The sequence below is a fragment of the Coffea arabica genome, chromosome 6c (genome assembly GCF_036785885.1).
Source record: "Coffea arabica cultivar ET-39 chromosome 6c, Coffea Arabica ET-39 HiFi, whole genome shotgun sequence".
NCBI lineage: Eukaryota > Viridiplantae > Streptophyta > Magnoliopsida > Gentianales > Rubiaceae > Coffea > Coffea arabica.
This window is the reverse complement of record NC_092320.1, coordinates 18,931,013-18,946,170: the sequence shown is the minus strand read 5'-3', so window position 1 is coordinate 18,946,170 and position 15,158 is coordinate 18,931,013. Positions and strand designations below refer to the sequence as shown.

The 15,158-nt window shown below is 32.2% G+C and overlaps 2 protein-coding genes across 4 annotated transcripts; both read right to left on the bottom strand.

The window, feature by feature from the left end:
- Positions 1-288: 288 nt before the first annotated feature.
- Positions 289-9,036, bottom strand: LOC113708842 (gamma-tocopherol methyltransferase, chloroplastic-like). 3 transcript variants are annotated; one of them, XM_072053233.1, is made up of 7 exons: positions 8,857-9,036; positions 8,102-8,575; positions 6,257-6,426; positions 1,232-1,339; positions 879-1,079; positions 661-766; positions 289-544 (listed from the first exon to the last, which is right to left on the bottom strand). In XM_072053233.1, exons 2-7 carry the CDS (start codon positions 8,322-8,324, stop codon positions 438-440), a joined length of 915 nt encoding a protein of 304 aa, XP_071909334.1. In that variant the 5' UTR covers positions 8,325-8,575; positions 8,857-9,036; the 3' UTR covers positions 289-437. The 3 variants fall into 3 exon arrangements, with proteins under 3 accessions (XP_071909334.1, XP_071909335.1, XP_071909336.1); XM_072053234.1 differs by having other exon boundaries at positions 8,102-8,348; XM_072053235.1 differs by having other exon boundaries at positions 1,232-1,336; positions 8,857-9,034.
- Positions 9,037-13,546: 4,510 nt separating this feature from the next.
- LOC113719975 (BURP domain protein USPL1-like) lies at positions 13,547-14,768 on the bottom strand. Its single transcript, XM_072053232.1, has 2 exons — positions 14,621-14,768; positions 13,547-14,530 (listed from the first exon to the last, which is right to left on the bottom strand). Exons 1-2 carry the CDS (start codon positions 14,675-14,677, stop codon positions 13,658-13,660), a joined length of 930 nt encoding a protein of 309 aa, XP_071909333.1. The 5' UTR covers positions 14,678-14,768; the 3' UTR covers positions 13,547-13,657.
- Positions 14,769-15,158: the final 390 nt, after the last annotated feature.

Below are 15,158 nucleotides of genomic sequence, written 5' to 3'. Positions count from 1 at the left end.
TTAATCAAGTATTTTTGAACAAACTAGATGCTAGACCAACTATTAGTTTTTCTCTTTTTTTTTTTTCATTTTAAACTTTTTGACCAATGACCAGTTTTTTTTTTTTTTTTTTTTTAAAGTTCTTTCTTTTGTCCTTAACGAGGATGATAAATAGGGCTCCTCTTACCCTCCAGAGCTTAAAAGTACTTACAAATTATGGGTGAAGTTTGTTCGAAACTCCAAATTACCTGTAGTCCTGTGCAACGCATTTGCACAATATAGTAGATCTTCCAAAGAAAAAAAAAAGGAAAATTCTAATGGTAAATCTCAAAATAAAAAAGATTCTCACGTTTTGAGGAACAATACAAGTACAAATTAGCTTTTGAGAAAGAAAAACAAGGAACTATCGACTGTGGAGTGATATTTATGCATGGACATTAAACATCACTGGAACTGAACTACTGAGGCTTCTGGCACGTAAGAATGCAATACTTAAGCAGACCATTTTTGAATGTGTCGAACACTGACGGCATCATCAGAAACTTGATGCCCATTTGCCTCCATCCTATTAATTGAAATTGAGAAAAGATGGAGAAATGGTTAAGAATTATAGCATACAATTACAAGGTAGATAATGGTAATGAATCGGCCATATAGGCGAGTGAAATACACAATGCTTACCAGCATGTCTAACATACGACATGATTCCCTTCCATGACAACGTTATCTTCCTCATTTCTGCATAATGTGGAGCAACGTGTGGAGACCAGTCTGCATACTTGATCTCCTAATTAACAACAGGAGGCTTAGATAATCGGGAAAAGGAAAACTTTGTGATGAAGAAAAATAATGATACTGATCGAATAAATAAGTAGCAAAAAGGAACCGCAATTGAATACCTGAAAAGAGCAGGACTTAAATAAATTCATATAATCAGCAGCAGAAATCCACTTAGCACGATTTCTGCTCACCGCTTGGGTCAGTAACTTTTTCTCATCTGGATGCAAATCGTTTTCAAGGGGCGAAAGATCCCTATGACACCAAGTGAGTAAAATGATAGTAGCACCAGGGGCAGCCACCCGATTCAACTCATGAACAAACTTCATCAAGAAGAAAATAGCATCAGCAGAATTTTATATTTGTGGTACCTACGTTCAACAAGTAGGATAGATAATCTTTTTTAGAGATTGATAATAACAAAAAAATAATAAAGAGAAATAGTAATTGTAAAGGATAGAAGAAGAACGATAACCTTTGTTTTGTCGCTTATGTGATCTGCACATTCAATACACCAAATTAAATCGAATGACCCATCTGCAAATGGCTGATTCAATGCATCTGCCACTTCAAAGGAAACCTGCTATGTACGTTTTAGCAGCTGTTAGGAAAAGAAAGCAGCACTACTATATATCTGCATAATGATTTTACATCTTTTTATTTCTTACTTCTCTTTCTAGCATTGTGGTGGCTTTTACTTGGAATTTGGAAGAAAGTTCCGAGTCATTCTACAAATTTTATTTGAAATGTGACTTGATCTGAATTTAAAACTTGGATAATCAATAATATATGGTTAATCTTCTCTATACTGACATGCATAATAATTAATTTGAATTTGAATTTGAAATTTATGTGTTGCATTTGTGGGAAACATCTAAATCTAATAGTGTATAAATCATATATATATATATATATATATATATATATATATATATAATAAAGTCGTATCCTCATTCTTATCCCTTTATATTTTCTCTTTCCTATGTGGTTTAACGAGACGGCAAATAGTTTCTCACGTGGCTTGTTCTTTTTTTGTTTAGATATATATCAATTCTTATTTCCTATAAGAATTCTTAATATTATATTATTCTTATTTCCTACCCAAAAAAGGAATTGAAGATAAATAAAAGAGACATAAATATCTTTATTAGATATATCTCCAAATTCATGCCAATGTGTAGTGCATAGGAACCGAAGTAAATAAGAATTGTTATCACTACAAAAAGTAGAAAAGTAACTAATTTCAAAAGGAACCATTAATAACAGAGTCAATATCTGATGTTGGAAATAGGATTCTTAATAAATTTTATTATTAAGTGCGTTATCAAAACATAGTGCATAGCACGAAATTTGTGGAAAAGAAAAAGTTAATTGAATCCAATTAACTATATGTATTTGACCCGTACGGTCAAATATAAATTCCTATTTGAGCACAGGTTTGTAAATTCCTATAACCCCATTCGTTGTTAATTAAAACATGCACGTTATACTCATTGCTAGGTTATAGGATTCACAATACATCTCTGCTCAGATGGTAGGGAGTATTTAGTGTGCGGACCCACACCATAGGAGTCCATGCACTTAAAGGATGCGATATAGTTGAGGTGGTCTTTCAAGGTAGGTAAAATCTGTCTTGAGAACGCACTTTTATTTCCTATAAGAATTCTTACTATTATAGGATTCTTATTTCCTACCCAAAGTTACGTACTTTAAACAACTTAAATCAAGATAAACCTATTTTTAATGTTCTTATCAATATCTCTTTATATTCTTATTAATTTTTATTTCTTATGCCTACACTACATATAGCCTCTAATATATTGATTTCAAGTATCAAATTCATGGTTAGGTATTTTCAGTGCAAGCGGTTGACACATTAAAGTATCGATTTTGGGTTTCCACTTCTCTTGATTATCAGGTACATCTTTTTTCAATACATATTTTTTTTTTTAAAAAAAGCATGTTGATCTTCAATTGTAAAAGTTTAGTAACGTTTTTTGAATTTTTTTATTTTTTTATGGACACATAGGATTAGTAATAAATTTCTCTTATATTTCACATATTATATCTCACATAATATTTTTGCCTTTAATTTTGATAAATCATTATCAGATTGATGGAACTGACAACCAATACCAATCTGAAACATCTTCTTCCTAGATCCCGATTAGTATATCAGATAATTCTAATCAACAACATTTCAATACACTTCATATGAATCATTCATCAGAGGGTTCAACAAAAATCACAGAGGAAGGGAATGCTCATAAAAAGATTTACATGAGAAAGTAGATTTAATATACTATTTTACTTTCTTAAATTATAATCTTTACGTATTATTATACACAACCTTGAATGCGATAAATCATTTATTTTTTTATACTTAATTATCCTACTTTGCTATCATGCGGTGATAATGAAAAATCAGTAAATGCTGATTTGCACGGACAAATCGAGGAAAATGTTCACACAGAAGAAAAACAAAAATAAATTTCTAAAGAGTAGAATATTATTTGATACTATTTACTGCACTTTTTATTTATTTTCAAGTTTTTGAATGTTATGGTATTGTCGAATGTTATTTTTTCATTTTTGAATTATTATTTACTGAATTAGATGTTCAAATTTATATTATAAAAATACTTTATATTACAATGTGCATATAGTAATATTCTTAAGAAAGGTTATAATAAAATATACATTAAGTTTGTATTTCATATCAATATTTTTATAAAATTGATAAATAGTTTATTATTTTTCGAAGATTCCCATTCAACGAACGGGTACAAAACTAATATATATAATAAAGTCGTATTTTCATTCTTATCCTTTTATTTTGTCTCTCTTCCTACGTGGCTGAACGGCAGGGCAAGTAGGTGCAACGCGCTTTATTAGTTAACTCCCTAATAACCTACGCTATTCCATCCCTCTTTTTTCTCTTGCCTTTACAATTCTAGATAATCCTTCCATAATTATCTCTTCCATTCTTTCACCTTTTTTTTTCCTTAACCTAATCGTCAAGCCTAAATTTCCTGGGGATTAGTATAAATAATTTTGAATTATGTTTTTAACTCTCTCTCATCTTCAACTCAAAAGTTCAAAATATCAATTCAAATATTAGATTATCTTTATCAAATTATTGCTATCACAGATACTCTACATTTTTGCTCATATATATGATTCTCAATCTATTACTCATCACTTTATCAAGTAGTGAAAATGTTTACACCTTTCCACCAATTTTTTTGGAAAGGTTTTTTTTTTTTTTTTTTTTTACTTCAATGCAAGGACTGGATTTGGAACTTCGTTTTTATTCCCTTCAATGCAAGGACTGCATTTGGACTTTGTTTATACTCGCTGTATGTGGTCTGTAATTTCCCACACCTTCTTCATAGTTAGGTCATTGAATTTGAATTTTCTAAGTAAGTCTTCAAAAGTTACAGTTTCATTTTTATTTCTGGCAAGGTTTTTGTAATTAATTTGTTATTTCAATTTATGGATTCACTCTTCAATTCAAGTAGAACACATATTGCTTTTTGGTTAGTGATTTAAAAGTGCCCTTTTAAACTATGTGTTTTTACACGATTTTTTTAATTGCCTTTGACAGTTTATGAATTGTCTTCAACAATGTACTAATTTTTTTTCTAGGTTTCTGGGCTTAAAAAAATTTTGTGCAGTTTTCAATATTTTTTTTTAGACTTTGGTAAAAAGCTTCTAAAAAACAAAAAGGTGTCATTGATTACATAAATGGCAAGGCATCAAGTTCATTGTCATATAGTAGTTCACGTCATGCAATATACATCAGACTATTTAGATTTTTTATGTTTTTGACTTAAGAGCAAAATACATCTTATGTTTTCGTTTTGCTTCTATTAGCCGTGAACAGATTTAGAAGGTTGTTGTGTTCTTATGGCTTGATTGATTCTGAATTCTGATCTTTTATTAATACTTCATTCGGCTTCTTTTCTTTTCACATTAACCTTTAAGCCATTTATATTAAGTACCAAAATTGATGTTTTGGTAATGGATTGGCCATTCTTTTGTTTACAGAAGATCAACCAAGATTTGATCTTGCCTATTTTCAAGTTTTTGAATGTTATCATATCGTCGAATGTTTTTTTTTTAATTATTAATCACTGAAATAGATGTTTAAATTTGCATTATAAGACTATTTTTGAATAACAATGTGCACATAATAATGTATTTAAGAAAGGTTATAATAGATTATACAATAAATTTGTATATTATGCAAATATTTTTATGAACTACACTAAATAATTTGTTATTTTAAACAATTCCTATCAACGAATGGATACAAAACTAGTTATTAGTTGGTGCATAGAAGATTAATTCTACATACATACATACATATACACATACATACATATATGTATGTATATATGCATGTATATGTGCATGTGTGTGCGAGTTGTGTGTGTGTGTGTGTATGTATATGTTTATGTACATGTATATATATGTATGTATATATACATATACACACACGTACACATATATATATATGTATGTATGTATATGTGTATGTACACACATACATATGTATCCAAATTCAAGAGTTAACATCATTACCTAAGATTATTGATAATACATATTTGAATTCAATTCTATTATGAGATAATTTTATCCCCGAAAATTTAGGATTTAAAAATTTTGCTTTTTTAGTGTATAAAAAGTAAAGGTGAGGATGGATAATCAAAACAAAACTATCACAAATTAGGATTCTTGAAACAAAACTATCACAAATTAGGATTCTTGAAACTTTTGAGTATCAGGTTCGCTTTCATGAACACAAAAGTGGGGAGGCTACGGGAACATTCAAGAACTAGTCTCAGGAATGCTGAAACTTTTCCTTTTATCTTCCACGCTTTGAAATTGTTTCTTGTTGTTGTTGAATATTTTTGCTTTAACTTTCTTCACTACAATTTGTTTAGTTCATATGTAACGTCATTCCTTGTCTATTATCTTTCTCATAGAAATAAACAGGTAATATAAATATGTGCGTGTGCATGGGTTACCATCTAGTATTCTATGAAATGCACCTCTTGCTTTATATGGATTAAAAGATTGGGGAAAATCTGTTAAAAATATTCAAACTATTGATAATGATAATGATAATGATAACGATTCAAACTATTCACTAAGAACGTTAATTGTAGTAGCTTTTTTAACAAAATCTACTGCAAAATGTGCACAACAGGGTCTACATGATATCCAAAAGTCAATACAAGGATCTTTTATACTCAAAATCTAAGAAGTGTGTCCTTTACATGAAATAATCATCTACTATCAGTTTCACAATTTTTTTTCAAAACCATAGTAGTAGTAGTAGTATGCACTCTGTCATCATTCCTTAAGAAATGGAAGAATGAAAATTTTTACTCATTGTGCACTTGCATAAAAAGAGTGAGCGGCTAGGGTGATTTAACAATTGATAACTTCTTGCAAATCGTTCAAAATTGTAACACGGAGAGTTCATACAAACCTGGCTTTCTAATCCTTGGGCAGCAGTTAGAACACGAGCTCTTTCAGCCTCAACAGGGCTAAGGGTGATGCCTTTACATTGAGAACCATATTTACTTGCTAGGTACCTGGTGCTGCCACCAATACCGCATCCAACATCAAGTATGTTTCTTGGTTTCTTAGATGGATCCTCTGCATATTATTTCATGATAAATAATGCCGGTTGGTTGATTATTAAACAAAAAATGACCAAGTTGGAGAGGAGGAAAAAGTAGAAATTATGAGGATGTTTCACTAGGAAAGAAAATAGACACATTGAAATGCAATCAAACCATTTCTTTTTTCAATGTGTGCATGACCTAAACCAATTACAGAAAAAACAAATTCTATGCTTAATGTATATTCACATTGCATCAGGCTTGTCCAAATTATAGAACTAATCCTGTAATTTGACCAATTTGTATTCTAACCTTTTGAATAGCCAAATACCCCTAAATCCATTGCAAATGTGGCCAAAGAAAAACTAAAGCTACTAAAATGAGAAAGGAAAAGGAAAGACCAAAGAAAAAAGAAAAACAAAATGTTGCTTCTGTTTTTATCCTTCCCCAATTGATTATCCCCATTTACATGTGCATGTACTATTGGGTGTAGAATTTGGTACTTCAATTCAAAATAAGGGATTTAAAATTCCTCTTTAGATTGTACGTACTTTATAGTTAAAAAAATTCAAAAAGTGTGGCAGAGCACCTCTTTTGTTAAAATGAACTTGCTTGCTCTCTAGCCCCTTATACAACCCAGTTTTGTTAAAAAAATCTCAGGAAATATGATTGAAATTGACCCAATTTTGAGTGATACCAATAAAATTATGTGTTGATTTTTCGAAGCTAAGCATTATTTTGTGTTGTTAAGAACAAGATGCATGACTAGCGCAATTGGCAGAGGGTGTCAGCGGGTCAGAATCGGTACATTTAGACCCAAATCCAACATGTAATAAACTAGTTTAGATCCGGATTCAGATTTTGATGGGGACCAATATATAGTTTCGGATTTGAATTTCATCAGATCCAGTTTTGAGTCGGATATATCCAAATTTTAAAATTAATAATTTTAAAATAATTTGAAAGTTCTATTTTTATATAAACTTTAGCAACACAATTGTTTGAAAACTTAATAATTCTGATGTCAACGAAGTCACAATCGAAATTAATGGGAAATAATTCGCAATGGATCTTTTGTCTCACATCCTGTGTCACTCTTTGTCCCACTTTTTATTATATTGCTATTTCTCTTATATAAACATCATGTTTTAATTCTTTTTTTTTTCCTTAAAATTCAATAATTATTAATTAAGTAAAAAATAAATACAACAACTTCAAAAAAACAATATATAATAGAAAATTAAAAAATACAGCAGAAAATTCATAAAAAAATCTCATTTTTTATGCATTTTGATTTTTTGAGTTTGTTAAATTCTTTTTTTTTTCCTTAAAATTCAATAATTATTAATTAAGTAAAAAATAAATACAACAACTTCAAAAAAACAATATATAATAGAAAATTAAAAAATACAGCAGAAAATTCATAAAAAAATCTCATTTTTTATGCATTTTGATTTTTTGAGTTTGTTAAATTTTGTGTATTATATAAGAGAAATAGCAATATAATAAAAAGTGGGACAGAGAGTGGCACAGGATGTGAGACAGAAGATCCGTTGCAGAATTAATCTACACCCAAGCAAAGAGCGTAGCTCTGCAGCAAAATACAGTTTTGTTTCATAACTACAGCATTTGTACTTGGAGAAAGAGAAGAAAACTCGAGATAAAGTAAACTGCCAATGCATGTCTTAAGAGAGGTGGGCGGAAGATACCTGATACAGAGGCAAAACGGAGGGCCACCTCGATCATGCGAGTCTGAGCAGAATTGACATCAGAACCAGGGATAACGGAGCTAGAGTCATAGAAGCCCAAATGGAGGTGATCCCCAAATAGATCCTCTACTATTTTAGATTGGACATCATATGCCATGGCAATTGCCTTGTTCATCTTCTCTGTCTCCACCTTTCCCTCTGTATCCATCTTCTCCCCCTCCATTATTGTTGGTTGTATCGCACAATCCTCTTAACCTTACTTAAGTTTTAGAGCCAAACTAATGAAGGACCGAAAGAAAGATGGTTTTTTTCTTTTTTTTTCAGGGTCACATAATATGCAGGTACTAATTCTTTTCTGCTAGACAGCAAGTGTTACTCTGGGAATACTTTTGGAAGAGTCTTAGATATGGAATGTTAAAGAGTATTTCTGCGGGGGAGAAATTTTCATTTCGGGGCACAGTTCCTCCTCCTTCCCTAATAGAAAAGAACAATAAAATTTGCATTAGTATGACATTAGCAAATGGGCAGACGCAACCTTCACTTTTTTGTTCCAGATCTAAGCAATAGAGAAATCCCATATATTAGCATGCAAATAGCTATAGTATAAAAAATCAATTAATGAAGTGGATCATAGAAATTGAGAGCCAAGTATATAATAATTACTAGCCACTAGGCCTTTGATTATAGATTAGATTATAAAAATTCTATCGTTGCGACAAAATATATATATATATATATATACATATAATAATTACCTAGCTAGCAAAGAACAAAAGCTTCAACATGTCCTGAGTCGTGAGAAGCAAAGCAGCACGCAATACAACTTGAGAGAGAGAGAGAGAGAGAGAGAGAGAGAGAGAGAGAGAGAGAGAGAGAGAGAGAGAGAGAGAGAGAGAGAGAGAGAGAGAGAGAGAGAGAACAATGTATATAATCGGTGCCGTTTTGATAGGAACAATGTGGCACTGAGCGCATTGGCTTTCACTGACTATAAAGGTACAATGTAAAATGTGTTCCAATGTGTGGGGATATTTATGTAAAACTCCTTTGAGATTTATAACAATTTCATGTTGCTCCATTCAAGTTTTTGAAAAGTTACAATGATCTCCTTTATTTGGACGTCTAGATAATATGTGTCGTTCATATTAAATAAAATTTAATGTCAAGGTACAAGAGGGAATTTACCAAAAGGAGCTCCCTCACCAAAAGGATGCATTTTTTTATATATATATTTAAGGGACTATTTTAGCTAATTCTAATTGCGAGGGGCTAAAAAACTATCAAAATTGGAAGGGACCAATTTGGCAATTTTTTCTTTATCTTAATATTATCTGCACGTTTAATATTAATGGGATCAGGGGCAGAAGTGGCCTCGCAAGTTTTATTTTCCACAAGTTTGCTCTTTGATGTAACTAGGTTGGATAATGGTAAAACAAAAGTTTAAATATATTGTAATTGATTTGAAATATAGTGCAATAAAATGTGAAATTACTATCTTATTCCGAAATCGAGTAAAGGAAAACCCCAAATCCAAATCAGGGGCCTCTCTAGAACTAAACATGTAAATCCCATTTTAAAAAAAAATTATTAAATTGCAAAGATTGAAATGCACAACAAAGACGCAATCTCAAAGAATCAAAAGTATTTGAATAAGATTAGAATCCAAATCAAAGTGATCAACAACCAAAATCATGTGATCAAGAGCGCAGCTATTACTTAAGAAACACTTTATTCTTTATTAATTAGAAAAACACTCAAATCTTCATCCACACGTGAATCACCAATTATATCTTTTACTATTTTCTGCAGGTATGAACTATGAGGTTAATTGGGTGTACCCACCACATGCAAGCCAACTTGGAGCTCAGAAGAAATATATGTATGTATCTATATATATATATGGTTGTTGCGGAATCAATCTCGAGAAACCCTTAATTATAGCACCTAAGACATTATTTTATTTTTAGCAGAAACCCTTAATTATAAAAGTAAGTAGACGGGCAATCATAGAGTTCCAGTGTTGACGCATCCAACGCGAGCTCACCAAATCTTTGGATTGCATTTTTTGCCAAAAACTTTTGTGAATTTTCGTGAGAATTCTTTTATTATATATTCTAATTATATTTTTACTTTACATACATCACATTTTAAGAACAGTATTATAATATATTTTTTATATAAAAACTCTCAAACTTTGTCCTCAATTATGATTTACCCTTAAGTCTGTCATTATTGGTACCTATTTTCAGCACAATGGCATAAAAAAGACAGCTATTAATCTAAGAAACAATTATTAAATTGTAAAAATTGAAAGGCACAAGAAAGACATAATCTAAAATAGTGAAAACTATTGGAGTCCAAATCGAAGAGATCGACAACTAGAATCATGTGATCAAGAGGTGCAACTACCACTTAAGAGCACTGAATTCTTTATCAGCTCATGAATCACCCAGTTGCATTATTGATTATCTGTCGGCACGAATTATGAAGTCAATTCGATGTATCCGTCACATAAGATGCAAATCAAAGCTCAGAAGAAGTCTAAGCATCGTTATCTAGAAATAGTGTGACAAAATTTGAAATATGATTTGATTGAGTTGAAAAATGGTGTAATAAAATATGAAATTCCTAAATACCCGAAATCGAGTAGAAATACAACTTGTCAGACCTTGAATCGAGAAACAATTATTAAATTGCAAAGATTGAAATGCACAAGAAAGACATAATCTAAAAGAATCAAAATCCAATCTAAGAAATAATTGTTAAATTACAAAGATTGAAATGCACAAGAAGACATAATCTGAAAGAATAAAAAATGTCTGAATAAGATTAGAATCCAAATCAAAGAGATCGATAACCACCAGAATCATGTGATCAAGAGGTGCAGCCACTACATAAGAAAAACTATATCCTTCATCAATTAGGAAACACTCGATTCTTTTATCCAGTCGTTAACCACCATACAATTATTTTCTATAAAACTTCCCAATAATTACAATCTAAACCAGCTCATAGTCTCACAAAATATATAGTTAAAAACTCAATTTTCTTTATTTAAACCCAATTTCTGAGCAGGTCCAGTAAATGTCTGTTCAACTCAATTGATTAACTCGGACTGAACCACCGGACCCTCGGTTCAATGTTTAGAATCGGTCAGTCCGTATAGTTTAAAAACGCTGTTATATGGTGATAGAAAATTGGCAGGCACGGTGGATAAGAAAACTCTCGTGGAACCAGTGCGTTCGGATTTTCAGCTACATATCTTTATGGGACAAGATTCAGACAGCTAGCGTATTTCACAGCTGCCATACATTTCTGAACCAATCTTTCATGGGAACAGTAAGGACGGTCCCCTATATAGAATAAAAGATCCAATAATGAAGGATGGCTTGACAAATATGACAGCGCTGTAACTTGGTTAATCAATGGGATGGCACTATGGCAGGTGGACCCTAATGTCAGAGCCTTACCTAGTAATCGGAAATGATAGACGCTGGCAACGGCAAGGAAGAAAGGAACGGCTGAACAAGTGGTAGTGGAATGTCCAATGAGCAGACAATGCTCGTCAAAGGTGTCAAAATACGTAATTTAAATGAATTTAAATAGTTATAATTAATTTTTTTTATTTTTTCACATGTTGTCTGATAAAAAATAATAATATTTTATTATTATTAGATTGATAATAAATTTAAATTTATTTGTTTAATACTTGAATTTAAATGTATAATTATTTTAAATGGGTACAAATAAGTGATTCGAGTTAATCCACTGCCTACTAATTAAATGAGTTTAATTAGATACCCATTTAGACCTATTTAAAATTAGTGGGTGGATTTGAACGGGGTTATTGGTGAGCAAGTTTGGTTGAATCAACATAATTAAGTTTGTGATTGACACTCTAATTATAGGATACCCCTCCAAAAGTATTTGAATAAGATCGGAATCCAAATCAAAGAGATGGACAGCCACAATTATGCGATCAAGAAGTTCAGCTACTACATAAGAAAAACTTTTGGAATTAGCTGTTTTTTGGGGTGTTTTTAAAAAGTTTTGCTGTAGCAGAGTTTTTAGATTATATTTTGGGATATTTAAGAGTAGAAGAATTTCTAAAATATATTTTGAGATATTTTTAAAATTTTAAAAAAAAATTAAACTAATTTTTAGATTACCTTTTAGAGTACTTTTTAAAAATTTTTATTGTATTTGAAAAACTAATTTTTGAAAAACACTCCCATCCAAACAGAGCTTTACTCTATTATCTGTTTGTCTTTCTTCGTACCTCTTTTTCAACAAAATGGTGTTAGAAAGACGATTATTAATCTAAGAAACAATTATTAAATTGTAAACATTGAAAGGCACAAGAAAGACACAATCTGAAGCAAACGAAGCTATTGGAAGAAGATTGGCTTCTGATCAGCAACCAGAATCATGTGATGAAGAGGTGCAACTATCATTTAGAAACACTCTATCAACTCGTGAATCACCCAGTTATATCTTTGATTATCTATGGGTACGAAATATGAAGTCAATTAAATGTGCATAAGGATTCATTGCTCACATAGCCACACATGTGAAAGGGCATGATACTAAGGATTCATACTCACATCACTCACTTTAACCTCCTGACTCCTAACCTAAATTCGATTGAGTCGATGTCTCAACTTGAATTTCAAAACTCTGCTATGTATTAGTCCCAAAAATGGTCTACATATCAATCAATGTACACGCGGATGTTTGCCATTTTACCATAGTGAGAATAAAATGTTTACTTTTAATAGGATACATTATTGGTGGAATCAATATATATTTAACTCAAAATAAGAGCTATGCCGATCACAAAATTAATTTTTACTTCTTTTGTCCCACTAAAAGTGTCATTCATTTTTGTATCCTTCACAATGTTCGTCATTTCAAAAAGGTTCACATGCTTGTTATTTTTAGTATTTGTCTATTCTTAATCATTGTCTTTTTGTGGAGGACATGTAGTAACCATTCAGATGTTGAATTTGCAAGATAAGTTGAGAAGACAAGAATTAATATACTATTTTTAACAAGCGAGATTTTCATTAGAAAATTTTTTTTTGTGACTGATAGATTATAATGAAGAATTATCAATTGTTTCAACATCCTCCCAGGACTTTGCTTAAAGTGACTAATTAGGAAGAGACAAGCACTTGTTCACCAATTAAAAATAGCATTCTAATCCAGGCTCCTGAAAATTTGTCTTCTAAGTAAATTGTTTGAATTGATACTCTCCTAACAAACCTCCGCTCCGAAAAAAAAAAATTTCTACATTGGGGGATACATTAGCAGAAAATGGGGGGAAAAAAATTGTAGGCTGCAATCTAGTAACATACGTGTTCGAGATGCTCTAAGAAATTGAAGTATATAAAACTTTGATTGTCAAAAGTAGCGCTACTACTCCACGGAGTTTTATTCGAATACAGATAATCAAACATGAGGCACACGAATTTATTGATTTCTAGTATTACACATTCAGACAAGGCGACTTAAGCTAAACAACTAAAATGCTGAAAGCACTTGAGCTCTTGGATATTACTAGATTGAAGAAGTAGATGGAACCAATACAAAGTCCTCTGCCGGGAAGAAATGGCAAACAGGGGCAGTGCCCGGTTCGATACCAAGCACTCGGAAGGACACGTGATCATGGCTCCATTGGGAGGTATCCATGTGACATCTTGCAATAGCTTCAACCCTATCACCATTCTCTCCAGATAGAACAGTCCTGTATAAATGATTATCACCCGGCTGATAGTGGCAACCGAAAACTATGAAAGGATATGGCATGTTGTGACAGCCAACCATCTTTAGAGTTGAAATTCGTTCAGGAGCTTCTGTGATCGTATAGTTCTGTAATCTAGCAGCATTAGATTTTGCGAGGCGATGCGTTGATAAAACTTCAATATCGGTATTCAATCCCAAGATCTTTCGTGCAAAATCTACCAATGACTCGTAGGATGTGGCACAAGCCCTGGATTCTCCCTTCATAGGCTTAGTCTCGCAAGCTCGGAGTGTATGTTCCATCACTTGGGCCTGGTGAGATCCTTGAGGAAATGAAAAGTGTTGAAGAATCTGTGGGAGTTTTGCCAATGAAAAGGGGATAGCATCGGCTTGTTCTCTAGGCCAGAGATAAGGAGAGGACAAAGGACTAGGATCTCCGTCAGGGAAAAGGATACTTAATGTTTTGCCTAACTTGAGATCATCAAAAATGAAAAACACGGTTGCTCTTGGATCCATCTGATGCATCATGTGGGATGAGGAAAGAGAAGGATCGTGCATTGACTTCTTTTCATGGACGTGAGCAACATGATGTGTCTTATCATTTCGATGAGGATTATTAGCATCCATGCCCTGGAGCCTGATTGCATTAGTACCACTATCCTTGGCCTTGGGTATGATATCACAGGCTCCCTGTACAGGTTGTATAGTGTTGTAAGACAGCGAGAATTAAGTCCACAGCATATAAATCACAAAAAACAATTTATTGTCAAAGTAACTTACCAGGACAATCAACAGATGAAGGAGGAGAACACAAGAAACAAGTGCTTTGGAATCCATCAGTTGGTAGGTATTATTTCCCTTGCAAGTCCTCTTTTGAAGGTTTTCACAAGACAAGAAGCAAATAATACATATATATGGATACAATGAAGCGTGCTCGGGGAACTGATTCTTCTTTAACGTATTATAATTACAATTTCACCCCTTGAAAATTACATCTTGATTTTCTAATGTAATGTCGCAGCTTGGCCTATGTTTTTAAGATGAGTTTTTTTGGAAAACTAGTTTTTATATTTGGAATCTATAATAACAAACTCCAAAAATACTCCCAAAATCACTAAAAGTACACATCTCAAATATAGCTAACAAAAAAAAAAAAAAAAAACTACCAGCCATTTCCTCTTCCATTCACTACCGATCACTACCACACGCTGCCACCACCACTTCCCTTTCTTCACCACCACCACCATTCCTTCCCCTTCCCTCCTTCCTCCTCCTTAATCCCCTTCTTTCTCCCTCCCCTCCCCCCGCAAGAAAGATA

Coding starts and splice junctions, on each gene's coding strand:
- LOC113708842 (XM_072053233.1), bottom strand. CDS start 8,324: ATGGAGGGGGAGAAGATGGATACAGAGGGAAAGGTGGAGACAGAGAAG. Junction 6,427..8,101: donor CCGTTTTGCCTCTGTATCAG/GTATCTTCCGCC, acceptor AATAATATGCAG/AGGATCCATCTAAGAAACCA. Junction 1,080..1,231: donor ACATAAGCGACAAAACAAAG/GTTATCGTTCTT, acceptor TTCTTGATGAAG/TTTGTTCATGAGTTGAATCG.
- LOC113719975 (XM_072053232.1), bottom strand. CDS start 14,677: ATGGATTCCAAAGCACTTGTTTCTTGTGTTCTCCTCCTTCATCTGTTG. Junction 14,531..14,620: donor TTCATCTGTTGATTGTCCTG/GTAAGTTACTTT, acceptor CAACCTGTACAG/GGAGCCTGTGATATCATACC.